The sequence below is a fragment of the Copidosoma floridanum genome, unplaced genomic scaffold, assembly GCF_036245765.1.
Source record: "Copidosoma floridanum isolate Cflo_tuat_1 unplaced genomic scaffold, Cflo_Japanese_pri ptg000019l, whole genome shotgun sequence".
NCBI classification, from domain to species: Eukaryota; Metazoa; Arthropoda; class Insecta; order Hymenoptera; family Encyrtidae; genus Copidosoma; species Copidosoma floridanum.
The window spans coordinates 19,122,970-19,147,653 of record NW_028321896.1 but is presented as its reverse complement, the minus strand read 5'-3'; the positions used below and the strand labels follow the sequence as shown (position 1 = coordinate 19,147,653).

Here is a 24,684-nt window from a genome sequence, read left to right as displayed (position 1 = left end):
TTAGCATAAGTGCCCATGTACGATATCGGAGCCGATTGAAAAAAAAAAAAAAAAAAAACATCACCGTATAATACTTGTATACACGCGAGGAATTTTAATTTCGCAATCGAAGAGATTTTTCGTTTTTTAATTGAAAATCTGATTGAAATCTTCGAGTTTGGGAAAAAATGAAGAAAAAAAGTCTACGTGCGCGGGTGGATATTTTACATTTACGAGGAAGAGGAGGGTACTGTACGGGTGAACCTTTCCTTTTGAAATGCGACTCCTCAGCTGTAAGACTGTTTATATAATGAAATTCAATAAATGAAGCTATGGATATGGCTTATGCAGTAGCAATGAGAGTGCTTGTACCTATACATAACCGATGAAAAAAGAGAAAGGAAAAGAGAGAAGAAGAAGAAGAAGAGCTACTTGGCTTCGGCATCGGTAGGAGAGGGAATTCTCGTCTCTCGTTTCGTTTTTGTAAAATCTTTGTACGTGTACCCGATATGTGTGTGCGTTTATGTAAATGTAAGATATTGGACGTGTACACGGATCATTTTACGTAAAGTTTCAGAAACTAGTTGTACAACTTCAAATATTCAATTGTTTCACGTCACGGTTTTTTTTTTTGGAGTATTTGTTTCGAAAAAAAAGTAATGAAAGAAAATGCCATCACCGAAGTGACTTGGTTGTCACATTTCCAATGCCTCACTTTTTTCTGCTCAATATTTTTTTTTTATTTGTCGATGTGACAAGCTTTTTTTTGGCCCATAAAATTTTTTTCTCCATTATTACGCGTCGTTTTAGCGATGGCCCCTAATGTACATAAATTACACACGGTGAACTCTTGGACGCTCGGATTAGACTGTTTAGTATTTTAGAAATGTCGAATTTTTATTCTTTTTTGGCATAAAGTACCGCAACCTGTAGATCATCTATTAGCATAGTTTGAAATTATACAGACGATAAGTATACATGTGCTTTCATAGCTGGCGAAGCTGAATTTTTATTTGAGAATCTTTGTAATGGCAACTTTATCAAACTCTTTTCTTCGCCGTAGTTCATTTTTTTATATTCATGAAAAACAAAACAAATAATTTTATCAATAATAGACTTAAGCCCGAAAATTTCAAGCTTTTTTAGACCCCAATGTAACTTGGACAAAAAAAAACTCAATTTCACTATTTTTCGTAAAATGACCCATGTATATACAATCCGATCGGTATATATCAACGTAAGCCGATATGGTACACATAATTGCAAATCGGTCGCTTCTCTCCTTTGCGTGGGTAGCTACTGAAAGATCAAACCCCCTCCCCCTTTTTCACAAGGAACGATGGCCTGTGTGGTAATTGCGTAATTTCCCATCACCGCCGACGCAAACGTGCCGATCTGAAATCGGTAAAATGTAATTAGTTGCAAAATATGAATGAATTTCAGGTGGATTGGCAAACAGCCACGGCAAGAGGGATAAAACGCATCTTTTGTCAGATTTCATGGCTTTTACTGCGTGGAAAATAAGTTTCCACAAGTATTTTTGTACATACACACAGCCCAATGGCTCTCTCTTTTCCGCCCAAGTGGTACAGGACAAGTTTATCTATCGGGCTGTTAGGTGAGTATATACTTACATAGGCATACAAAAATTTATACATTATGCAGATACGAAGAAAAATGATGAGACGGAGGAAATCAACATTATGGAAACGAAGAGATTTTTGCGGGACGCGCTCGATCGTTTCCAGTTTTGTCCGTGGGGCCACGCGCTTTACTTTCATCCGATGAAAAAAGATCGGGTCAAGAGAATCCGAAGAATTATCATTGCGTCAAAATGTATATTATATCAAAATAAATGTAATGTACGTAGGTTCCAGCTTCGCCTTGATTTTAGTTGCAGGGAAGAGAGCATTGGAAACGTTGTTTTCGCTTTATTATTTCCGATGTCACACAACACCATAGTTATAGTCTCAAGGAATTCGAGGAGCCGTAGATTTCCCATTTGGGCTACCTCCACTCCAGAGAGACTTCAACCAAAGTATACGTTAAATTTTTTCAAACAGTGCATTTTCACTTGATAAAAGCTGCAGCTCTATGTACGAATCCTATTCGGTAGAACTCGTTACCATATTAACGAGTTTATGTGATCAATCAGATGCAAAAAAAAAGAGTATCCGGAAAAATAACAAACACGCGTGACTGAAATAAAATTGAAAACGAGACGCGTGTCGGGGGGGGGGGGATTTCCCGATAGTTTTGCGAAATGCAACCAGTTTTCCTCCTTATGAATACATACATATACACACGCCGTCAAAGCACTGGCCAATTATGGTTCTTCAACTCATTAGGTGCTTTTTTGTCCTCCTCTTTTAAGTACCGCCTGCAATGCCGATTTTATATACGCACTACAAGAATACCTGCACGTGTGTCTCTATTTTTTTACATTCAAGTACAATTTACGATTCGTTGAAGATATCGGAACACCTACTGGCGGGTGTTAAATAACTTTTGTCCGCAGGAGAGTAAAAAAAAAAAAAAATAGAGTACTTGTTGTCGAAATTTAGATTAGCTCGAGAAAACTGAAAGCAGCTTTTGCAAGTCTGTATTTAGGAGTGAAAATTACACCTACGAGAGTAGAAAAAAAAAACGGAATATTAAGCTAATACCTCGTACCGGCCGAGCGGCTCTATATGTATTCGATATCTGTGAAGTGTATACAATTACGGCACCCCACAGCTGTGGGTAAGTAAGTATTTCGTTTCTTTCACTGGGAGCGTTGCAAAACCTTCTCTTCTCTCGGTGTTTTGTTTCGTTGCGCCGTTCATGACGGAAGTGTCATACGCTTGGATTTTTTGTTTCTACATGTAAGCATAACCGTTCAAAATTATTGGTACGCAACAATTAATTGTACCCGACAATAACAGGTGCAACTGTAATTTTTAACGAATGTTGCAAATTGTGTGCAGAGAGCAGGGCATACTTAATTATTAATCGGGATCGGAACAGCCTTTTTTTCCCCCTTGGCGCGCTTTTAACGTTGAGATATAAATATCAATCCAACTTGAACGAGAGCACGAAATAGTGTTTTAAGCGATGACGAGGTTTCAGGAGTTGATGGCAGAAATCAGGAGAAATATAATACAAAGTAGTCGAAGCAGGGATACTCGACGCGCGCTCGACGACGACTATTTCTGTAAATATCCGAAAAAACAAGGTGGGTTTTGAATTTTTTTTTTTTTTTTTTTTTTTTTTTTTCATTCAATTATGTTACGACATGAGGAATTCTGTGAGAAAGTATAAAGCCGTGTGTTCGATGAAGGAATAACTGTTGCCGAAATCCTGCGCGAAGATTACAGTAGTTCCGGAAATGTCCAAGAGGAGCCGGGGAGTCAGATTGAGCGAGGGTATGTACTTACGCGGACGGGGAATAGACTAAAAAAGCGTGGTTTTTAAATGGAAAACAAAAAAAAAAAAAATGGTGATTTTCAGGTACGAGAAGCCGTTCGACAAGTACGATTCCTTTGGGAAAAAGTGTCTAGCCGATTCGAGCGGTGGTAAAGCGAAGGGATTGATTTACTGGTTTAAAGATTCGCAGCCACAGGGAAATGCCCACCAAGTGAGGAGCAATGGTTACGTTGAAAGCAGCGCCATTGATCGATTTGAAGAGCGTGATTCCGTTGGAATTTACGAGATTCTTCACGAAACTTCGGTTGATCCGAAGATTGTCAAAATGAAGAGATGTTTGGCGCATATCAATGGGGTCCGACTGCAAATAAAAAAGAGGGAGTTCGAAGTTTGTTTTTTTCAACTGAAGGACCATTTTCACTGCATAACAAAAGTAAGGCCAAGCCATGCCGATATTTCTACGGGTCTGATATTTTTTTTTGATCATTTTTTCCAGAATTCCGGAGATGAGCTGGTCAAGTTGGATAAATTTTATGAAACTTTAAGAAAAGTTAGAATAATTGTGAACAGAGATTTGTTTGAATTTTTGTTGAATGAATTGAGTTTGATTGACGATGGTTCTGTGTATTTTGAAGATGCTCTGAATTTACTAAACTGGAAGTACAATTTACCATCGATAGATAAAACTTTTGGTAACAAACATTCTTGTAAATGAAATAATTGCTCATTCAAAATGAAAAAAGTGTTTATTAATTTTTAAAATTATTTTTCAGCTACCGCTACTCAACAGTGAAAAAAATAAAGTAAAAAAAAATTGGAAGTAATTTAAGTAAAAAACTATATAACAATTTCCTACGATAAAACCACGCAATCATAGCTTATTTATGTAAGATTACACTTTTTAAATCAACAACAGGAAAAAGCTGATAAAAAATAGTTACAAGGCAAGCCATGGGTGGTGTTTCAATGCTTCTCGATTTCTGTCACCATAATCGTACAGCAATTCAGTGCCAATAGGTATTTCTGCCTTGGCGAAAAAAACCAAACGTGGTTTATCATCTACATCAATGATCTTCGAGATGAGATTGCCTTTTCTTGAGTGATTAATCAACCGGCCCAGTTCACCCGATTCTTTGGTGGCATCGATACTGTGCAATGAAATATACAATTTAGAGTAACTGAATTATTTGAACCTCCATGCCAAATCGACTTACCACCACTGAATATCCTTGTGTCTGAAATAATACATGTAACAACCAAGTTTTTTATTCTTTGCGTATTTCATTTCTCTCTGTTTGGCGGTTGCTCCATCTATGAGATCACCAATATATTCGATTACAAAGTCCCCTTTGCTGAACTTTTTCGTGGTGATTATCCCTCTGCCTTTTTCTTTAATTTCTTCAATCTTTAAAGATCAAAAATATTACAACACTTTTTTGAGATTTTACAACAACTTACTATATTAAAAAGACTCATTTACCTGTAATCCATCTCTGACTTTTTTTATGATTTTATTTTGCAAATCTTGTTGTTTTTCGTAAAAAATATCCTTTGATTCCTTTCTCTCACTTCTACGAACTTGGAAATAATCAGTAATCTTATGATTGGACAAGTCACTTTCCGATTTACTTTTATTCAGTCTTGAAGATTTTTTTACACTAGGTTTCTGGTCATTTTTAGACTGATGAAAAAATATTATTAACATAGCATTGATCAAGAGGAAAACTACGGCATTCATAAACTTACTTGTTTCTTCTTTGAAATTTGTTGAATACTTTGTGGTTTTTTAAGGCCATCATCAACGTTAAGATAAGAAAAATTATTACAAAGCTTGTGAGTGGGGGAACTTCCTTTGGTACAGTTTGAAGAATCATTTTGACTTTCTTTGAGTAATTCTTCACTGTCAGACGTAACGATTGTAGTTTTCTGAACAGCTGCCTTGACCTTGACATTGTTTATAAATACCGTTCATTTAATTATGGATACGTCAGCCGATAATGTCAGTAATATGAAAAGTAATTAATTGTGTGTTATGGATACTCTTGTAGGATGAAATTGTTTTTTCTGATGCACGAAATTTCATTAAAATTTTTTCGCGGGATAATGGTAAAAAAACTGAAAAATTACTAACTTCCGAACGATTCAATATACGATTGAAGGTGGTTTAAAAAAGGAAAATAAATAGCTCCTGTTCGATTGATATTAGTGCTTCACCTGGTTATTGTTTAATATTTGTAGTTTGTAAGATGTTATCGACAGAGTACATGTAGATATTTATATATAGATATACTGCCCCCGTTACATTATGCGTATATACACATACATTAATTATCGTATTTACTCACCTTTTTTTTCTCATTAGCAACATTTTCTGTTCTTGTTTTCGTGCTTCCTTGCTTGGAAGTCGTCAAAACTTGTTTTCCAACTGTGCATGAGTCTCCGAGTTTTTCAATAGTTTGATCAGGAGGTCGGCACTCTGATGCCTTCGGAGTTCGTTTTTTTAATTGTTTTTCTGAATCAACCGATGCCTTTGTACACTTTTCACTGGTAACTGAATTACTCCTCGTCGTTTTTGAGTTCACCATTTTTTTGGCTTTACTGTGTTTTTTTATTGTATTATACCGCTCGATCCTATAAGTTAACCAATAAAGTCAATAAGGGTGCCTGTACAGGCGTCTTAATGTCTTAAGACTGTAAGCCAAACCTATGGCGGGTGATTCAATTCAAACTGACGTTAACTGAATATTGATATAATTTGTTTTAAACAAGATAATAGGCATCCTGTTCATAACAAAACTATTTTTTTTTTTTTTTTTTTTTATATTATAGTGCTCTACGTCCGGCTCCTTTTTAATAAGGGCACTACTATGGGCACTTAGCACTTTGGAGAAGGAAGGGAAGAGGGATGGGAGGCCCCCCATTACTGGGAGGGGGGTAGGGGGAAATTAGGCAATTATGCTACGAGAAGGTCGCCTAAACCCTCCTCGAGGAGCATTGCGTGGTGAAAAAGCACATGTGAAAGACACAGAGGTACTTGCCCGAAAAAGTCGCACTGGCCGGGAACTGAACCACGGTCTCCCGCGTGCCAATCCCCGACCTAGCCGACCGAGCCACCGCGCGCTCATATAATAACAAAACTATGTTACGTGATTGCATTATGATATTGGAAAGATATTTAGCCACCAAAACTAAAAAAAAAATTTTGTTAACGCTGAGTCGTTCAAAAGAGAAGTTATGTTGACAAAATTATTGTATTAACATGAATTGTAGAAACTTTTTAATTGATGCCTTAAAAAACGTTCTAACGTTATAATGTAATCAGGTTACATAGTTTTATGATGAACAAAGTGTCTATTTCCTTGTTTAAAACAAATTATATCGGTATTCAGTTAACATCAGTTTGAATGAATCACCCGCCATAGGTGTGGCTTACAGTAAGACGCCCATGTACAGGCACCCTAACAGTTCTGATTCTTGAGCTCTCCCTCATTCCCGCCGTTTCGTCGTCGCAAAAAAAAAAAATCTCACCGTTACCGCGCATACTCGTCTGCGCATCTCTTCTGCAGTACTATTTTCAAAAATCGGTAATCGGAAATTATTTACAGTAAAATATTTTACATTTATACGCCATTAATAAAATTTTCTATAAATTTTAATTAAATTATTAATAAGACTATGACATTCCAGAACATTACGGTATATTTGACGGAACAAACAGTTCATAGACAAAATAAAAAGCAAATTTTTTACATAGGCTTATTAACATGTAAAGATTGGAAGAATAATCGATTGTACAAAATGCTAATACTACATTTCTTTTTAGTAAAATGTATAGCAGTGATTGTTCAACTATTGTTATTAAATATCGTTTACAAGACCTTACTACTGACGATTAAAGAAACTAACAACAAAAATTACCAGTACTCATGCGTAAGGTATATTTGCGTGTGTCATGAATGAATTATGTATAATATATATCTTAAATTAACGAATAATTTGTTTACCACAAATAGTCAACTCGTAGAAAATAACTTATGACGATACACGTCGTCCAATCACGCTGTTTGATTAAAAGTTTCAGTTCATTTCATTCATACTGGATGTAACAGCTTGAAAATAATGTCCAATACACAAAAACACAGCAATTTCGGCAGTAAAGGTAGAAATAGTTTGAACATGGTTTACTTGTGTGTAAGCTCATTTGCGGTGACAAAAATATCATAAAAATCACATATCAATAATTTTATCAAACTATAATACAAAAAAAAAAAAAAAAAAAAAGTCTAACAGTCATAATTATTTAAACTAAGACGCTAACCATGGATAGTTTTGTATGGATTCCCGACTCCTATCCCCATAGTCATAGGTTATTTCTTTACCAGCAGGTATGTCTTCTTTTGCTATTAAAACAAGATGTGGCGTATCGCCAATTTCAACAATTCTGGTTAACAAATTTCCGTTGCGCGAATGATTCACCAGCCTGCCAAGTTTGTCAGATTCAGCTGTGGCATCAACACTGTCGAAAAAATGCTCAATTAAAAATTTGTTGGCTGCAACCTATAATCAATTTAAAAAAAAAAAAAAAAAAAAAAAACGAGCAACGAAACAAACCAATATTGTTGATTTCTGTGCTGAAAATAATACATGTAGCAGCCAGTATTCAGATCCTTGGCGTACTTGGCTTCCCTCTTTTTGGCCGTCACCAGATCAATGAGCTCCCCGATGTATTCCACAACAAATTCCCCTCTTACAAAACTTCTCGTCGTAATGACTCCTCGACCCTTTCCATTGAAACACCTGACCTGATAAGGGGGAAAAAATAAACAAATTGATAATCCAAAGATAACTACAATAAGACTGTCATATAGATCAGCTACGAAACGAAATCTCGACATCATTGACAAAATAAAAATAGATGAATACAAGTAGATGTAGATACAATTCGTATACAGGTCTAATGTGTAAGAGACGTGCGTGTGTGGGATGGACACACACATAACTATGCAGCAAATAAAGAACTGACGTACTTGGAGTCCGTCCTCGGAGCTGCAGCGGACCTTGTTTTCGAGGTCACGCTGTTTCTCCTCGAGTACGGCGCGCTTGCACTTGCGCTCGCTCCGTCGGACTTGGAAGTACTCGGTGATCTTGTTGTTGATGACGGCAGTGCCCACCCGGAGCTTGCCGGCAGCGAATTTCCGTTTGACCTGCTGCTGTTTTTGCTGTTGCTGTTGTTGCTGCTTGTGGAGATGGCCATTATTGTTGAGCTGGGGTTCATTCTCCTGCTCCTGAGCGCTGGGCATTTTAATGCGGTGTAACGTCGAGGACGAGGTGGCGGACGAGGAGGCGCTACAGATGAAAAGCGGCGCCGTCGACACGGTCGACTCCGGATCTTGTTTCACCAGCATCTTAAGACGTTTGTTGTGTGTATTGCCTAATATACGAGCTCTGCACGCCGCACGGGACGCGGACAGACGGAGGAGAAACGACGAATCCTAGATTCCTAGGTGATGGCCATCTAGCTATACTATCCAATTCTTCGGAAAGCTACAAGTATACATAGAGATTTATTCATATAAAAGGTAGCATCGGGTTTGAGTCGACGGATAATAATAATTTATCACAATACTTACGTGAGAGAGTAATGATGGATATGCTATTTGCTCCCGCACACCTTCCCTTCTCCTATTCTTTTTTCTATTCTATTCCGTCCGCGCCGCCCGCCCACACACGGGAGCTAGGATATACGAGACTCACGACTCGCGGGGTCGCGGGGGACTAAAAGTGACTCTCCGATCACTCCGATCACTCCGATGTTGTATATCTTGTGTGTTCCATGCTGCATATGTACGTTCCGAAAAACCCCAATAGGACGATTTTTATCCTTGTCCAACGCACGATAAATATTCTCCTATCATCTCTTTCGCTCGCGCTCCTGCCAACTTTCGTAATTCGTATCGTATATGCTCTTTTTTTTTCTCTCTCTCACTCGCACTTGTTGCTTGTTGTCAGAAGAAGAGAGAGAGGCCTCCTTTCTCTCTCTCTCCCCGCATGTATATATATATGTAGCTCCGAAAAAAAGCAGCCGCTGGAGAGCCACAGCGTCGGCTGCTAGTGCATGAATGTGCAGTGGTTGTGTTGATCAGACGATCGTATAATAATTAGTATAATGCGCATCATAAATATCATAATTTCATAAATCACAATAGGCATACTCTGATACACGTGTGTACACGTAAGCAAGGATCGTGACAGAATTATGAGCGTCCTCCAGGATCTGCCGACGAAAGACGAAAACTTGACGGCTATCTTGAACAAGTTACAAAATGAACAGGTAAGAAAGAGCCTTGTGTTTTTCTGACGAAACTGATAAACTGGCAGCCAAATACTCTGTATTCATCTGTATGTTATTTCTCTACCGTTTGCTAAACGATGGGGTTACTTTTGTGACAATAAACAAATAGGTCGCCGTCGACAAACAGCTGGAGCAGATACTTGCGCGTCACTGCCACATCGAGGCCAAGCTCCAGACCATCGGCAAGGTGTTGCCGAACGTCGCCGTAGTGCGTTCGGAGGCCGAAAAGTTTCAGGACATGATCGAGCACACCAACAAACTGGCAGAAAAGGTCAGCGCGAAAGTCAGACAGCTGGATCTCGCCAGAGTAAGTTAATTCTGTTTATAACAACTGCACTTTAAGTGCTTTTTTTTCTTTTTTCTTTTCTTTTCTATAAGTACTCGATTGTGACGGGTGTGTTTTTCAGAGCCGGGTGTGCGAGTGCCAGAGCCGTGTCAACGACATCCTCGATCTGCAGTTGTGCAGCGAAGGTGTTGCTACAGCTCTTCGAAACGAGGATTACGAGCAAGGTGCGGCTCACGTGCACCGTTTTCTTCTGATGGACCAGCAATTGTTGGAAAAAACCGCTGACGATGTTTCCGGGGATCACACGAGTGTGACCAGTTCCCTGGCTACTTTGCAACAAGCCGCCAATGAACTCAGAACCGTAGTTACGCAAAAGTTCGACGAGGCAGTCAAAGCTGAGGATCTTGCTTCCGTGGAGAGGTTTTTCAAAATTTTTCCGCTGCTGGGGATGCACAGCGAAGGCCTCGTCAGGTTTTGCCAGTACTTGTGTTCAAAGGTAGATATTGAAACGTGGAAGCCAGGAGAGTTTTTTTGGTGTGTTTCATGAGATTTAATTTTTTTGCAGCTTCGAGAAACAGCACAAAAGAATTTGAAAGCAGCGCTCAACGTACAGAGCAACGAGAAGAGAGCGGGTGTGATATTTGCCGACACTATAACTTTGCTTTTTGAAGGAATCGCAAGGATCATTGAAATTCATCAGCCTATCATAGAAACTTATTACAGGCCCGGGAAATTGGTTACGTGCATTGAAATTTTGCAGAAAGAATGTGACAAGTACGATAACTGTTTTTTTTTTTTTTTTTCTTTTTTTTTCAATGCGACCATTTTTTTTTTTATTTTGTTTAATAATCGGTACACTTTTTTCAGGCAAATGAAAAAAATTGTTTCCGAGTTCATGATACACAGAGCGATTCCAAGAAAAACCCAGTTAATCAACGAATTTTCGAGAAAACAGGGAGTCGAAAAGATCGAGCCTAAAGATTTAGATCTTCTTTTGAGTGAAGTAACGCTGATGCATTCCAGAGCTGAACTGTACATAAAATTTTTAAGGAGACGAGTGGTGGTGTGTATAACCATTGTCTAAGTTAAAATTTGATTTACAAGTTAGCGTACATTTGAATTCATACTTTTTTGAATTTCAGAATGATCTAGAAATCAGTACAACCGATGTTCAGCAAAGAGAAGACTCACTAAACGATTTTAACTCTATGATGAAAAATGCCGAATTAGCACGCTGTATGCAAGAACTACTTGGGGTATATTTGGCTTTGGAGAGATATTTTATGGAAGAAAGTGTCCATAAGGCTATTGGCATGGATTCTTTGGATCAAGATCAGCAAACATCGAGTATGGTCGATGATGCATTTTTCATTGTTAAAAAGTGTATCAAGCGATCCATCTCAACTGGAAGCATCGATGGCATGTGCGCCGTTATAAATATGGCTTGTGGATTACTCGAGGGAGAATTTGCCAACCAACTAAAAAGCCGACTCAGGCAAGGGTATCCTGTTGGATACTTGGACTTGGCTCAAGCATACAATGCTTTGCAGACTAGCATTCAACACGGTCGTATTCAGACATCCGACACGGAACTCTCACGGCTCATGTTTTTGGTAATGTACAATTAGATTTTACCTCTTTTTTTTAACCCTTGTAATAAAATCTTTTTTTTTCTTTTTCATTAATACTTGAAAATATTTTGCAGGCTTACTTGAACAACACAGAAGTGAGCACAGAATATGTAGAAACATTGAGTAAAAGCCTTAGTGGGGATATAAACCAAGCTTTTCCAAATTTGCAAGGAAAAGAGAAAGAAAAGATCGAAAGCTGCTTAGCGGGAATGAAAAATGTGACGTTTACTCTGAGAACGGTTTTAGATTATGGAATGGAGCAGTTACGAATCGGTGCCGTGAGACCGAGGGTGACTCCGTGGGTGGATACCTTTTTAACTGTTAATCATCAAATCACCGATGTACGTATATGAAATCGACAGTTTTTTTTTCAAAAATTTAATCCGTTTTTTTTTTCTAGGATGAATTATTGAGATACGATACCGATGAGCCTTTCGTTCAAACTTTAGTAAAGAATTTAGATGGCCTCTTGCAAGCCTTTAAAAACCACTTGACTCAATTAAATTACAACGCACTTATAAGTATTCTCACGGTGGAGCTGACTGCGCGTTTGGAAAAAGCAGTCTTTAAATCAAGTTTTACTAAGGCAATTTTATTGACTTAATCATTTATTTTTCAATATAATTCAAGGAGCTGTGTACATAAATATCCTTATTTTTCTAGGCTGGTGGTCTTATATTTGATAAAGAAGTGCGGTCATTAGCCGCTTACTTGTCCACCGCAACTTCCTGGTCGGTGCGGGATAAATTTGTCAGGCTCACACAAATCGCTACGGTTTTAAGTATCGAAAAAACCGAAGAGCTGGCCGATTATTGCGGAGCAGATGCAATCGCTTGGAGATTGACTTCAGCTGAAGTTAAAAAAATCTTAGCTTTGAGATCGGATCTTAAACTGTAAAATGTAAAAAAAGTTGAACACATAACGTTGAAATTTGTAAATAAAAAGTTGTAAATATTTTTTTTTTGTATCTGCAAAGCATTTGTATGAAATAAAAATAATTTTTATTTGAATTTTTATATTATTGTTTTCATTTTCAATAATTTTTATGAAGTTTTTAAAAGCGTGTAATTTAAGTAGATAAGAGTTTAAGACGTCATCTACATCAGGTTTAGATAATAAATAATCACAATATGTGTATATTATTGCGCTCATTACTCATTACGTGCATTGATATATGTATATATAGGTGTAAATATATGTATATACACAAACGTTTTTACTGTTTGACATGAGAGAGACACTAAAAACTGTAGTCAGCAGAGAGAGTGTCAGGTGTACTTACGATATAAAGAAATAAAAATATCTACAAGCGTTGGTCGGTTGTCGTTATTTAAAAATCTAATCTTACGATGATTATTAGTGAGTTAGCGTGCAGTGTAATGCTCAAATATCCTAATGACGACGATATCTCAGAAAAAGTGTCAATTTCACCATTTTTCGTTGATGCACTTTGACAAGTTTAACGAGTTATTCATGCAACAATCATACGCAAGTGTGTTTATTATTCCTTCGTGATACTGTAATAATTTATTAAATCCACCACAAGTGTGTGCCTATGATAACATTACAATGGCGACGACGAAGGAAATAAGGTAAAATACTTACGAATTTTTACAATTACAATTATAGGGATAATTTTTTTGTAACATTTTTTCGACTTTTTGTTTATTTGATAATAAATGAACACTTTATCTAGATTTACAATGCTTTTATTGGATCCGGGAGAGATTTTTTTCGAAGACTACAGCGTGCAAATGAAATTCATTGATGGAAATATCGAAAATGATGAAAATCAGTGGTTGGATGGTCGATTAAAATTATGCTCAAAATCTTTAGTTTTCGTCAGCAAAGACATTAATCAACCGCTCATTAAAATTGCCCACAAAGATATAACGTCCACTGAAAAACTTCCCTGGGACAATAACCTTACAGAGTGAGAGAACTTTTATTATTTATGTACAAATACATATATATATATATACATCTTTCCTGGTCAGGTGTAAAAATAAGATTTTTTTTCATTATATTTGAAAGGGTAAACGATGCACTTTTGGTTCACTGTAAACAGTATGTGGAAATGTTCAAGGGAAACATACTTGCTCCTTATAAATTCATACATCAACCAGCTGACTTTCAATTTTCCTTCAACTATGCTAAAGTAGAAGATTGTCTTCCACAGATACTGCAGCTCTTAAGAGCTGCCACTCTTCCAACAGCCGAACAAAACGCTATGGTAAGATGAAATTGTAGATTTAGAATGATTTATAAACCTTGTAGATGAAATTGTACATTTAAAATGTTTGTACTAACAGATAATGGCAATTGTCCATTCAAGACAATCCAGATTTACATTTGACACATCGTGGTTGGAAGATTTATACGAGCAGATTATAATTGAGACTCAAGCAAATAAAGTCTCACCCTTAGTGATCAACCCAGGTAGAGTTTTGCTTACCAACTGTAGAATTTATTTTCAACCTTACAATAATATGGACCAGTATCCCGTCCTCAAAATAAATTTGAAAGACATAAAAAATGTTATCAAGAGGCGATTTTTATTACGCCAAGTGGTAAGATATTCAACCGTCTGTAGAATAATTCATCTGAAACATTCAATGATTGATAAATTTAATATTTTTTTCACCCACAATAGGGTCTTGAAATAAAGTGGTCACGGCCGTCAGATAATAAAACAGAGCTTTTATTTTTATCAACAAAAAATCAGGAAGATAGAGACGCATTGTACACAAGTATGTTGAACCAATTTGACTTAAAAATCGAAACGTTGCATCAAAATCAAATGACTATGCAATGGCAAAATGGCTCGTTGTCCAACTATGATTACCTTTTGTATATCAATAGGTATGAAAAAAAAAACAAATAAAAAATAAAAAAAAAATACCACGAAATCTCATTGATTTTCTGTCTTTAACAAGTACGTACTTTTCAATCCAGCATAGCGGATAGAACTTTCCACGATTTGACGCAATATCCCGTGATGCCTTGGGTCCTTCAGGATTACACGTCCACCACATTGGATTTTGACAACCCAAATATTTACAGGGATCTCAGTAAGCCCATTGGAGCGTTAGAACTCAAGAGATTGGAAAGATTGAAAGATCGGTACGACGAGATGTCGGAGCCGAAATTCTTGTATGGGTCACACTACAGCGCCCCTGGTTTTGTGCTTTTTTATTTGGTCAGAAAGTACCCGCAGTACATGCTTTGCCTGCAAAATGGCAGGTTCGACCATCCTGACAGAATGTTTAACAGGTACTATCATTATTTGGATTCGTACTATATTTATAAATAAAAATTAACGTTGATCGAAAACCAACTTTCATAGTTTATCTGATGTGTGGAAAAATGTACTGAATAACATGTCGGACTTCAAAGAACTGATACCGGAGTTTTACGATACGAGCAACAACGGAGATTTTTTGGTCAACAGTTACGGTATCGATTTCGGCTATCGGCACGACGGAACGAAAATCAACGATGTGCATTTGCCACCTTGGGCGAAAGGTTAAATTTTTTTTTTTACTATTTTTCAGTTAATATATATATTTTTACATGGTTAAAATATATTATTTGTAAATTCAAGATCCATCAGATTTCGTAAGGAAGATGAGAAAAGTCTTAGAAAGTAATTGGGTCTCGAAGAATCTGCACCACTGGATCGACCTCATTTTTGGGTACAAGCAAAAGGGGGAAGAAGCAGTCAAAGCGGATAATGGTAAAATCGTGATTTTTTTCCAGTGATTCGTTAGAAATAAATAAAATTTGTTTCGCTCTGATGCGATTAAACATATATGCATTTTTATAGTGTTCTTCCATCTGTGTTACGAAGGAGCCATCGATTTAGACACAATAAAAGATATCAACGACAGACACGGCCTCGAGGTTCAAATCATGGAATTTGGACAAATTCCCAAACAAATATTCAAAGTACCTCATCCGAAGCGATTCGTAGTGGCTGACCTAATCAAAAGCGAAAGCTTGTTTTCAGCACAGGAACATTCATCATCACCCGGTAGGATGAATATATTTTTTGTTCTCTACTCACTTTTTTTAAAAATTTTATTTTACTTTTCAAATGTAATAATGAGGCATGATTTTACAGGAATTAAAATGCCAAATTTCAAACAAAGATACGTATTCCAATCGCACAAGGAATCGGTGAGTGCGGTAGCAACCATAAGTTATGACGCACAGAGCGAGGACGTTATTTCGGTGGGCCGTGACGGCGTTATGAAAATATATTCTCCGCAAACTGGCAAATTGACACGAAGGATCGCATTGTCTTCCGTTCCTTTGATTTCTTGTGTTTCGTATCAAACGCCTTCGAAATCCAATGTCATCGTAGTTGGTACTTCGGATAATTATCTGTAAGGTCAATTATTGTTTTTATAATTTGTACTTTTCAACCGTATGTCATTGAAAAATCGTTGCAGAATTTACTACGACGTGGAGTTTGCAAAGGTTTTCGAAACACTGTACGCACACAACGATGCGGTCTCTTGCCTGCTGTACAGTAAAAAGCATAATGTCATAGCGTCGAGCTCTTGGGATTGCACCACCAAAATTTGGCGACCCTACTCGGATAGAAAGATGAAACTTGCCGAGAGTTTTGTAGCCGAACTAGATCACGATGCTCAAGTCACCTGTATTAGTATGTCAAAGTAATTAGATGATTGCTTGTTTTACTGTGTATTTTGGTATATTCCATAAAAAGTCTCTATGGTATATTTTTTTCTGTTTTCAGAGATGAAACTTTACTAGCTACTGGTACAGAGGATGGAGAAGTTTACTTGTGGAATTTTGGTTCGTACGAACTTCGGTTTACCGTTAAAGGTAATACTTTTTTTTCTCCCCCATCAAAATTCATCAATACAATTGATAAACGTAATTAAATTTTCGTTAGATCACATGTCCAGAGTCAATTCTATAACGTTTGAACCGGAATCAAATAACATTATATCTTGCGCGAGCAATAATTCGTTAATCGTCATGGATGTACAAACTAGTACTCAAATTTATTTTGCAACGTTGGACGAAGAACCCATGAGCTTTGGGTGGATTGGTTCGTTGTTACTAATCGGAGATGCCCAAGGCGATCTTCACGTGTGGTACCCACAGACTGCGGCGTTCATATCCAAATTTCACTGTCACGAGGGTAAATATTTACAAATCTATATTTTTTGTAAAATAATAACTTTTTTTTTTTTCGTCTGTAAAGTTAAATTTTTTATTCATGTTTAGGAGCTATAGTATCCGTAGCTATAACGTCAGACAATAAAAAGGTGATGACAGGTGGTCGAGATAAGAAAGTTATCGTATGGGATTGCGAATGATAATTATTTTTACCTAGTGTTATCGCGAAATTTCAATTTCAAAAGTTCATCGAGATGTGTGTAAATATATTTTCTTGTTGTACAAAAATCATTACACCATATAAAAATAAATATATTTTGAGAAAAAATAAAAAAAAGACTGTTACTTTTTTGTGCTATTTATTAATTCACTCTAAAAATTGGGTTTTGTTTTTCAAAATTATTAACACTTTTTCAACACAGTTGACTTTAACAACATTTAAGCTACCATACATTTATCGACATGAGAGTAATATACGTTAAATGATACAAAACGTCAGTCAACAACACATCTATAAAAACGATTTATTACGTGACAAAATTTCATTTTTCATAAAATAATATTTTTTGAAACAGCACGCAAGTTAGAATTTGCTGTATCTGTTTAATTTGTACTTTAATACTATCATTTGGTTAAGTGTACTTTTAATTTTTTCCTAAATTACTTAAAATTATTTAAATTAATCTCTACAATTAATACTAACAAGTTGCATAAATAGTTGATGAGTATTTTCAGTTTTCTTCATTAAATAAAAAATAAAGAAACGTTATATGCAGGCATAAACAAAAATACCCTATTTACACTGTACAAAAAATCTTTTTAAAATGCAATAATCATCAGAAATAAAAATTGTTTGAAAAACTGATTAAAAAAAATATTTTTTTAAGAAACAATAGATCTTAAGATATTTACATTAAATGTGTGCATTTGCAAATTTCTTTAAAACTTTTTCAATTGCTCATAAGTTATGAAAAATATGATATTCCATGGTCCCATCCTGAGCCAAGTAGGGATAAACCCTTTATAAAGCGCGAAAAACCCCTCATTCCTAAAAGTCTACAAGTAAAAAAAAAATTAGTGATAAAATTTACATGGGATAGTTATAATTAGGACTACCTGAATGAAACACTCTGTACTGCTGGTATAAATATGAGAAGGAACAGTCCCATGATTTGAATTTATCCGTCTCTGGTTCATCAATCGTGTCTATGAATCGAAATTTTTATTATTGAAACAGATATTTACATTAGAAATTTTATTTTCAAATAATGAATCATACTCGGACAACATCAATGGGAGTAGAGGATACAGCACTTCCCATACTTGCTATAAAACTAGATCTATAATAAAAAAAATTTTTTATGAAAAAAATAATTATCAAATAAATGATAATAAATACTTACATAAAATGATTGGATATGCTGTCACCTACATAAGGTATTAACTCTTTTTTACTAAAATCATATATGGGTAATTCCACTGCTGCTATAATAGCTGCCCTCTGAGCAGTTGGACCAACTCCCTAGGTCAATAAGAATTGTTTATCAAATGACATAATTAAATAAAATTTACAAACTTACCCTCCACAAGCCTCTTACACCTTCTTGATAGTAAACATCTTGCAAACAACCAAACAGTGAAAGATTAGTTTCTATTGTAGCAAGTTGCATTCTGACTTTTACAACATCTGTTGGATTCGCAATGGCACTGGAAAAAGCTCCGGCTATTGCAGCACACACAATATTGATCAAAACTATATCGTTGGTACCCCACTTATCTGTGGCACTTTGCTTCAGAGAATAGTAAGTTCCAAACTTAATGGTTCCATAAGTTGCCTGCCTTAAAATTGCTGAGCTGATCCTGTGAAATTGAAGTCTTTGGGCAGTGTGTCAACTAATATAAATTTTTCCAATAAAAAAATAAAACTCTCAAAGTTTACCCAGCATACAAAGCTTTGTAGCCCTCTTGTTTCGGGATTTTTATCAAAGCATCTATCATTCCAGAATACTTTAAGCTTGAAAATCTTACATCGTGCTTTTGTCCTTGAATTTGCAGACGAGTTTTTGTCGTGTCCAACGGAAAAGTACCTGAAATCAATAAAGTTAAGCACTGCCATTCACTTACATTTAAGCACAAGAATTGTATATTTGATCAGTGCTTTACCTAATTCAGCTACAATGGATGCTAAGCCTCCGTACACAAAGGGCCTCCAATCTTGGATAGTTGAGTCTACCATTTTATGTTATTTTAAACTGATTGATAATATTTACAAACTTTTGGCCATTTCCAACAACGAAGGATATTATACTACCGCATTCTAAAATAAAACGTATCGTGTATACACGAGAATACACATGCAAAATTTTCCATTAATACAAGAAAAATTGGAAGCAATAATTCAACAAACTAAATTAAATGCCAGCCATGTATAGCTTATAAACCATTCGATTATTTGAGCAAGTATATGCACACAAATAATCCCATTAAATGAAAAAAAGCGCTTACCAACAATAAATCTTGACACTACTAATTTCTAGTAATGAGAAATTTAAGTAGAAAAGTTCTTAGGATCGATCAAGCGAAATCATTCAGTTGTAATTGCACCTCTGTGGTCTTTAACTTAAGTTTGAAAACTGAAGAATTAAGATATGTTACGATGTCCAAATGCACACGTGCACTGAGAGCAGACAGCCTAGCAGACAGACTGCTCCGATCGATGATTTTTGTTGTGCATGCCGGGCGCGGACTGCTGCACAAGACAGTGCCCATAGTAGTGCCCTTATCAAAGGAGCCGGACGTAGAGCACTATGATATAAAAAAAAAAAGGCTGTTGACATTTGTGTTTGTTTTTATGAATAATATTTTGAACTTACATGCAAGCGTGTGCGTTATGATTGCTCGGCAAAAAAAAAAAAAATTGTAGTGTCGTCAGCGCATCTCGTGTGCAATTGTTGTGAAAAGTGTACATGTGTTTATTTTAGTCGATTTTTTTTTTTTTTTTTTTTTTTTTTTTTAATGAAATTTAATATATTATTGTGATGTCATTCATGAAGTTAATCAAGAGACGGACTATTTTCTTGTTTCTCACAACTCTGGTTGTTCTGGTAGTCGGTGAGCTCCTGCGCAAATTAAATCGCACTGTGGCCGACATTACCGAGAGGGAAAAGTGTCCTGCCTGTTTCGGGGTTTCGCTGTGTCAAGATATCGACGATAACAAAATCGTTTTCGAGTATTCAGATTTCAATTCGATATTCAACAATTTGTTTGGCGTGAAAAATGTTTATTACGGCAAATATGGGGATACGAAGGTTGTTGTGAAAAAGTTGGCTCATGACTTTGAATTTCAACTCTTTGATGATTTCATTTGTTCTAACGATCAGTTTGATGAACTTTGTTTTCGTAAGAACAAGAGATCAAACGCGATAACGAACTTTTACCGATCGATTCTGAGAGATTTGGAAGATGCAAGATTCGATGATCCACACGTGAAATTAAGACTTTGTCCTACTGTTGGAAGAGCTAATAAATTATTGGGAAAAATCGGAGATTCGGCTAAAAATGCAAATTATTACAAATACCTGTGGAGTTTCATAAAAATCAACCCTGAACCGATTTTTCTTCAGGTATTTGTCATTTCACCTAGATTTTTGCTAAAAACTATGTTTTTCCAGTTTTTTTAGTTATTTTCTAGCTGTTGACGCCCGAAAACGATTGGCCCACACCAAAGTACATCGGGGAATGTGGAAGGGTAGTTGTTGAGGAGAATGCCGGTCTACCCTTATCCGCCTTCATTAATGAGCCTTGGATAAAAAGAGCTGAAATATCATCTAGTCTTCTCGATGCTGCCTATAAGCTTACTTTTAAACACTCGGAATTTGCCTTTTATCTGACAGACGTGTCTATAGATAATATTGCAGTTAATCAGAACAATCAGGCTGTATTTATTGATTTGGAGAATGTTATTGTTGTGGATAAGGACCCACCAAAAGAAGGTAACAGTTATATTTATTAAAAACATTTTATTCAAAAAAGACTGTCATTCAATAACAATACGAAAAATTTCAGTCTGGTCAAACATACTTTCTTGGAATGAAACACACATCAGTGAAACTCATACCAATTGCCAAGATTGTTTCATATTTTCCCCTAGCGATATATGTAATCATAAAATTAGCGATCATAATTATATGGCGATTTGTCAGGTAATTTTTGCTTCAACTGCCCATTAACTATTAAAAAATAAAAAAATTTTGTTACTTATTACAGCATGCTCTGGGACAAAACAACGAAAGATTTACGCAAGGATTTTTGCATAGTACACCAAGTGAAATTTTAAAAAAGTATTCAACTTTAACAAATTTAATTAAAAAGTGTTCCACTCCAGACCCACCTCACTCAAGAATCACATTCGGCATTCAACTTCAAAAAGTTTTGGATTCAATCATAAAGTATCAAAAACAACGTTAAATATTTACAACGCTTTGTACAAAATGTCATGAATTGAGCCTACTTCAGATTTCCTTCTTGCAGATTCTTTAGTTGATCCTGCAAATTTTTAATAAAATTTTGCAACTCGCTTATGATTTGATCTTTTTTTTCGTTTTCATGTCTTAGCCTACTGTTTTCATGTTCCAATTTTGATATTGTCAAGTCTTTATCTATTCGTAAGTCTTCCAGAAGTTCGCTCGATGAAGGCCGTTGTGCTGGGTTGTGATTTAACAATTTTTTAATTGTATTGATCTGTGATAAAATTAAATGTCTTAACATTTACGAGAACAAATAATTACTTATTATTTTACAGTTATTTATTTTTACCCATTTTTGATGCGAGGAAGCTAAACTTGATGGTATTTGATTTGATTTTAAATGATTAATCATTTCAACACATTCACTGACTGTTTTCATAGGAACTAATAGTTCCAAAAAGACAATGCCCAAACTATAGACGTCACTCTAGAAATAAATATAGGAATAAATTGATTCGTGATCTACTTATTATGCTGAAAAACTTGAAGAAATTATCTATTTTACCATTGGATTGCATTCTCCATTTAATTGCTCGGGTGCTGCATACATACAAGTTCCAACAATAGAATTATGACTTTCTTTTTGCAAAGGACAAGCCAAACCAAAGTCTCCAAGTTGTATTCGTAGTTTTCCTGATGTTGAAATGAATATGTTACTTGGCTAAAATTTTATTTTTATTTTTATTCTCAGTGACAAGTAAATTCAAAGTAATTAAGAAATTTTTCGTCTTAAAGAGAAATCGTATACCTTTATGTCGTGATGCACAATGTTTAGAGAATGTATGTAATTCAGGCCACAAAGTATTTGTGTTGCTATATCAGCCATTACAGACACCGGAGTAGGTTCAGTTCTATCATCTAACCAGTGGCGCAATGTTTTTTCACATAATGCCATTTGAATATACAATATTGTGTACAGATTCTAAAAGTAGTTAAAAAAATTTTTTAGAATGAATAAAATTATGGTAATTAAGAAGGTAACTGTGATCTGAACTTACTTTTTCTCTAGAGTATTGACAAATTTTGATGTTTTCAAGAGATTCATCACTGCTTTCTTCTGTGCTGATTCCAGAACCGGTATTAATTTTATTATCAATATCACTTTCAACGTTACGTGCTTCTTCCTCTTTTTTCTCTTCAAACGAACTGATATTTGAACGAGTGTCACTAATTTTTTCACTTTTTAAATTATCTTCACCAGCATTGTTGTCAGTATCACTTTCAATACTAATACTACATGGATTACTATTTTCTCCTCTAAACGAAATACTGTCTGAACTAGATTCATCGACTTCGTAGCTACAACGCAAGCGTTGACTTCCACTGAAAATTCTACAAGACTTTGTGCAACTTTCAATATCTACACTTTCATCATTTCTCAAATCTATCAGAGGTGTCAGTTGTGGAAGGCAGGGTGCGGTATAAGGTTCTATCCACGCTTGTTTGTAGGATACAATATTTGAATGATTTAATTTGGCAAGTGTTTTAACTTCTTCCAAATAATGAATAATAGTTTTGATTTTCCCAGGTTTGACAATAATTTTCTTTATTGCATACTCGACCTCGTCAAGTTTGTGCTTAGCCTTAAAAACACTGCCAAAACCACCACCTGCTATAAACCCGGTTTCTATAAACTGATCCTGGTATAAGGAAATGTACGACCAAACAGGTCTAAAAAGTAAAAAGATTAAAGCTATTAAGTATATATTTTAGATTAATTTTACATTTGTGTACCTTGGTATGGATATTGCCTTATTATTCCCAATGACTGATCTAGCTACGTTGATTAATTGATATACAGCATCCATGTATCTCCCATCAGCAAGTTTAACTGGTTTTATTTTATGAGAAGAATCTATAAGATCCATTTTCTGCATAACATTACATAATACTGGAAACAAAAACAGATCAAATAAATATCAAATATTTAATATTTTTAATAATGTACTCACAAGAATATAAATTTTGTTTTTGCTCTGGGTCCTTTTCGCTTAAGTAGCATATGTAATTCAGTAGTGAAGTAATTAAGACACTCGGAGAACATTTTTTAATGACTTTGTTGAAATTTTTTTCTTTCCTATTCTTATCAAAATATCTTGTTTGAAAAGCACCAGTTCCTGCAGAACACATGAGAAAAACTTTTATTAACGAAAACGTGATTAGATTAGCTACAGGTAAGTAAAAATTTAATGCATTTGCGTACCTTTGTCAAAAGTAGTAACGGTGGATAAACTGTACCAAGGATTTTTAGATTTTTTTTCCATCTTGAACACTTATTTGCATAAATTTGAGAATTCGACGGTGCTCTTCAATGTGAAATTATTTGGCAGACGAAACGGCAAAATCCTTGAAAAAGTCAAAACACTGCTGAAATTGTTGTTGTTATGTCATGATGAGCTCAATATTGCATTGGTGTATTGATGTGATTTAAAAATACAAGTTTTCATAAAAGCCCAAGCAGCATAAGTCTTATTTTATTACAACTTTCATAAATCGCAAAACGGCAGTGAAGTAAACAAAACTTATAAGTTATACCATACAGGACAGGCATACATACGATACAAATACACGACTGCAGAAGTGCAGCAATTTGACTCACTGACAATGACAATGTGACAATGTGACAGAATCACACACGACTGTATATAGGTATATATTTAAAAAAAATTAAATGTCAGATTTCAGAGCGATATCGCGCTTTCTCGCTCTTTATTGGTTAGTTCCATTGATTCGGACAATCGCATTTGCAGCCAGTTTTTTCGAGAACGGAAATATACATCGTGCCAAATTGTCCTGCAATAGAAAAAAAAAAAAAAAAAAAAATATACACGAGGCACTTGAGCGCTCATTGGCTGAGTAAAATGCGCACCGTTCAAACGTCTAAAACTCGGTAACCCTGACATTCCAAGCTCAAAAAAATTAAACACAAGTTCTTAATCCCATTTAATTCAATTTACTAAACATTTTAATCAGTATGCAGTATATTACATGATATTTACGATCCTTATTTATGCATTAACCGTGAAGTACATAATTAATAGCTCACATCAAAAAAACTTCGAACATCAAAATTGCTGTTATGTATACTCTAAAACCTAAGTGATATCAAAACCACAATCCAGAGCGTTCGAGTGATAGTCGTTTTATATTGTTATGATTTTATCATATGTTACATTAGAGCTCTGATAATGTAATAATTGGTTATTAATACTTAAAATACATGTAAAAGTTGCATCAGGATAAACAAATGAAACTTATGAACAAAGAGCAGTAACTTAATTTTTTTTCGGTATTATTGACCTTGAGGCACTTAAAATTGTGATTGTAAATTAGTTGTACCTTTAATTTACT

At 35.5% G+C, this 24,684-nt stretch overlaps 7 protein-coding genes across 8 annotated transcripts; 3 read left to right on the top strand and 4 right to left on the bottom strand.

The window, feature by feature from the left end:
* Positions 1-4,166: 4,166 nt before the first annotated feature.
* LOC106645784 (histone-lysine N-methyltransferase set-1) lies at positions 4,167-6,059 on the bottom strand. Its single transcript, XM_014361715.2, has 5 exons — positions 5,730-6,059; positions 5,131-5,328; positions 4,865-5,065; positions 4,599-4,789; positions 4,167-4,532 (listed from the first exon to the last, which is right to left on the bottom strand). Exons 1-5 carry the CDS (start codon positions 5,967-5,969, stop codon positions 4,322-4,324), a joined length of 1,041 nt encoding a protein of 346 aa, XP_014217201.2. The 5' UTR covers positions 5,970-6,059; the 3' UTR covers positions 4,167-4,321.
* An 812-nt stretch (positions 6,060-6,871) lies between these two features.
* Positions 6,872-9,187, bottom strand: LOC106645783 (N-lysine methyltransferase KMT5A-like). Its single transcript, XM_023392136.2, has 5 exons — positions 9,015-9,187; positions 8,412-8,928; positions 7,996-8,186; positions 7,703-7,900; positions 6,872-7,635 (listed from the first exon to the last, which is right to left on the bottom strand). The coding sequence occupies exons 2-5, from the start codon at positions 8,787-8,789 to the stop codon at positions 7,566-7,568; spliced, it is 837 nt and encodes a 278-aa protein (XP_023247904.2). The 5' UTR covers positions 8,790-8,928; positions 9,015-9,187; the 3' UTR covers positions 6,872-7,565.
* Positions 9,188-9,511: 324 nt separating this feature from the next.
* On the top strand, positions 9,512-12,663 carry Cog4 (conserved oligomeric Golgi complex subunit 4). The gene is made up of 9 exons (XM_014361713.3): positions 9,512-9,715; positions 9,846-10,043; positions 10,144-10,518; positions 10,588-10,796; positions 10,890-11,085; positions 11,165-11,635; positions 11,728-11,994; positions 12,054-12,239; positions 12,317-12,663. The coding sequence occupies exons 1-9, from the start codon at positions 9,641-9,643 to the stop codon at positions 12,548-12,550; spliced, it is 2,211 nt and encodes a 736-aa protein (XP_014217199.3). The 5' UTR covers positions 9,512-9,640; the 3' UTR covers positions 12,551-12,663.
* Positions 12,664-12,919: 256 nt separating this feature from the next.
* LOC106645785 (protein FAN) lies at positions 12,920-17,104 on the top strand. The gene is made up of 14 exons (XM_014361716.2): positions 12,920-13,245; positions 13,350-13,586; positions 13,688-13,886; positions 13,966-14,223; positions 14,307-14,515; positions 14,609-14,926; positions 15,000-15,178; positions 15,258-15,389; positions 15,480-15,686; positions 15,777-16,041; positions 16,108-16,335; positions 16,419-16,507; positions 16,578-16,829; positions 16,916-17,104. Exons 1-14 carry the CDS (start codon positions 13,223-13,225, stop codon positions 17,005-17,007), a joined length of 2,688 nt encoding a protein of 895 aa, XP_014217202.2. The 5' UTR covers positions 12,920-13,222; the 3' UTR covers positions 17,008-17,104.
* A 562-nt stretch (positions 17,105-17,666) lies between these two features.
* Bmcp (uncoupling protein Bmcp mitochondrial) lies at positions 17,667-19,499 on the bottom strand. 2 transcript variants are annotated; one of them, XM_089592978.1, is made up of 8 exons: positions 19,313-19,499; positions 18,971-19,124; positions 18,747-18,894; positions 18,388-18,667; positions 18,211-18,329; positions 18,087-18,147; positions 17,921-18,013; positions 17,667-17,863 (listed from the first exon to the last, which is right to left on the bottom strand). In XM_089592978.1, exons 2-8 carry the CDS (start codon positions 19,041-19,043, stop codon positions 17,747-17,749), a joined length of 891 nt encoding a protein of 296 aa, XP_089449104.1. In that variant the 5' UTR covers positions 19,044-19,124; positions 19,313-19,499; the 3' UTR covers positions 17,667-17,746. The 2 variants fall into 2 exon arrangements, with proteins under 2 accessions (XP_089449104.1, XP_014217203.1); XM_014361717.2 differs by having other exon boundaries at positions 17,924-18,013.
* Positions 19,500-19,801: 302 nt separating this feature from the next.
* On the top strand, positions 19,802-21,573 carry LOC106645791 (divergent protein kinase domain 2A). The gene is made up of 4 exons (XM_014361732.2): positions 19,802-20,430; positions 20,499-20,799; positions 20,873-21,009; positions 21,074-21,573. Exons 1-4 carry the CDS (start codon positions 19,846-19,848, stop codon positions 21,272-21,274), a joined length of 1,224 nt encoding a protein of 407 aa, XP_014217218.2. The 5' UTR covers positions 19,802-19,845; the 3' UTR covers positions 21,275-21,573.
* Positions 20,880-23,893, bottom strand: LOC106645781 (eukaryotic translation initiation factor 2-alpha kinase 1). Its single transcript, XM_014361711.3, has 8 exons — positions 23,537-23,893; positions 23,286-23,450; positions 23,068-23,224; positions 22,332-23,004; positions 22,082-22,255; positions 21,839-21,994; positions 21,623-21,760; positions 20,880-21,547 (listed from the first exon to the last, which is right to left on the bottom strand). Exons 1-8 carry the CDS (start codon positions 23,595-23,597, stop codon positions 21,314-21,316), a joined length of 1,758 nt encoding a protein of 585 aa, XP_014217197.3. The 5' UTR covers positions 23,598-23,893; the 3' UTR covers positions 20,880-21,313.
* Between the last annotated feature and the right edge of the window lie 791 nt (positions 23,894-24,684).

What these genes read in the sequence shown, in the direction of transcription:
- LOC106645785 (XM_014361716.2), top strand. Translation starts at nt 13,223, where the DNA reads ATGGCGACGACGAAGGAAATAAG. An exon ending in AGCAGTCAAAGCGGATAATG is followed by an intron (nt 15,390 to 15,479) that starts GTAAAATCGTGA and finishes GCATTTTTATAG; the next exon opens with TGTTCTTCCATCTGTGTTAC. An exon ending in CAAATTTCACTGTCACGAGG is followed by an intron (nt 16,830 to 16,915) that starts GTAAATATTTAC and finishes ATTCATGTTTAG; the next exon opens with GAGCTATAGTATCCGTAGCT.
- LOC106645791 (XM_014361732.2), top strand. Translation starts at nt 19,846, where the DNA reads ATGTCATTCATGAAGTTAATCAAGAGACGGACTATTTTCTTGTTTCTC. An exon ending in TAAGGACCCACCAAAAGAAG is followed by an intron (nt 20,800 to 20,872) that starts GTAACAGTTATA and finishes GAAAAATTTCAG; the next exon opens with TCTGGTCAAACATACTTTCT. An exon ending in ATTATATGGCGATTTGTCAG is followed by an intron (nt 21,010 to 21,073) that starts GTAATTTTTGCT and finishes TACTTATTACAG; the next exon opens with CATGCTCTGGGACAAAACAA.
- LOC106645781 (XM_014361711.3), bottom strand. Translation starts at nt 23,597, where the DNA reads ATGGAAAAAAAATCTAAAAATCCTTGGTACAGTTTATCCACCGTTACT. An exon ending in CGTTACTACTTTTGACAAAG is followed by an intron (nt 23,451 to 23,536) that starts GTACGCAAATGC and finishes TGTGTTCTGCAG; the next exon opens with GAACTGGTGCTTTTCAAACA. An exon ending in AAGGCAATATCCATACCAAG is followed by an intron (nt 23,005 to 23,067) that starts GTACACAAATGT and finishes TTTACTTTTTAG; the next exon opens with ACCTGTTTGGTCGTACATTT.
- LOC106645783 (XM_023392136.2), bottom strand. Translation starts at nt 8,789, where the DNA reads ATGCTGGTGAAACAAGATCCGGAGTCGACCGTGTCGACGGCGCCGCTT. An exon ending in CACAGAAATCAACAATATTG is followed by an intron (nt 7,901 to 7,995) that starts GTTTGTTTCGTT and finishes TTTTTTCGACAG; the next exon opens with TGTTGATGCCACAGCTGAAT. An exon ending in TCCATACAAAACTATCCATG is followed by an intron (nt 7,636 to 7,702) that starts GTTAGCGTCTTA and finishes TTTGTATTATAG; the next exon opens with TTTGATAAAATTATTGATAT.
- Cog4 (XM_014361713.3), top strand. Translation starts at nt 9,641, where the DNA reads ATGAGCGTCCTCCAGGATCTGCCGACGAAAGACGAAAACTTGACGGCT. An exon ending in GCCAGTACTTGTGTTCAAAG is followed by an intron (nt 10,519 to 10,587) that starts GTAGATATTGAA and finishes ATTTTTTTGCAG; the next exon opens with CTTCGAGAAACAGCACAAAA. An exon ending in TTAAATCAAGTTTTACTAAG is followed by an intron (nt 12,240 to 12,316) that starts GCAATTTTATTG and finishes TTATTTTTCTAG; the next exon opens with GCTGGTGGTCTTATATTTGA.
- Bmcp (XM_089592978.1), bottom strand. Translation starts at nt 19,043, where the DNA reads ATGGTAGACTCAACTATCCAAGATTGGAGGCCCTTTGTGTACGGAGGC. An exon ending in GTGTAAGAGGCTTGTGGAGG is followed by an intron (nt 18,330 to 18,387) that starts GTAAGTTTGTAA and finishes TTATTGACCTAG; the next exon opens with GGAGTTGGTCCAACTGCTCA. An exon ending in CTCCCATTGATGTTGTCCGA is followed by an intron (nt 18,014 to 18,086) that starts GTATGATTCATT and finishes TTCGATTCATAG; the next exon opens with ACACGATTGATGAACCAGAG.
- LOC106645784 (XM_014361715.2), bottom strand. Translation starts at nt 5,969, where the DNA reads ATGGTGAACTCAAAAACGACGAGGAGTAATTCAGTTACCAGTGAAAAG. An exon ending in TTGCTAATGAGAAAAAAAAG is followed by an intron (nt 5,329 to 5,729) that starts GTGAGTAAATAC and finishes AACAATGTCAAG; the next exon opens with GTCAAGGCAGCTGTTCAGAA. An exon ending in AAGTCAGAGATGGATTACAG is followed by an intron (nt 4,790 to 4,864) that starts GTAAATGAGTCT and finishes TGATCTTTAAAG; the next exon opens with ATTGAAGAAATTAAAGAAAA.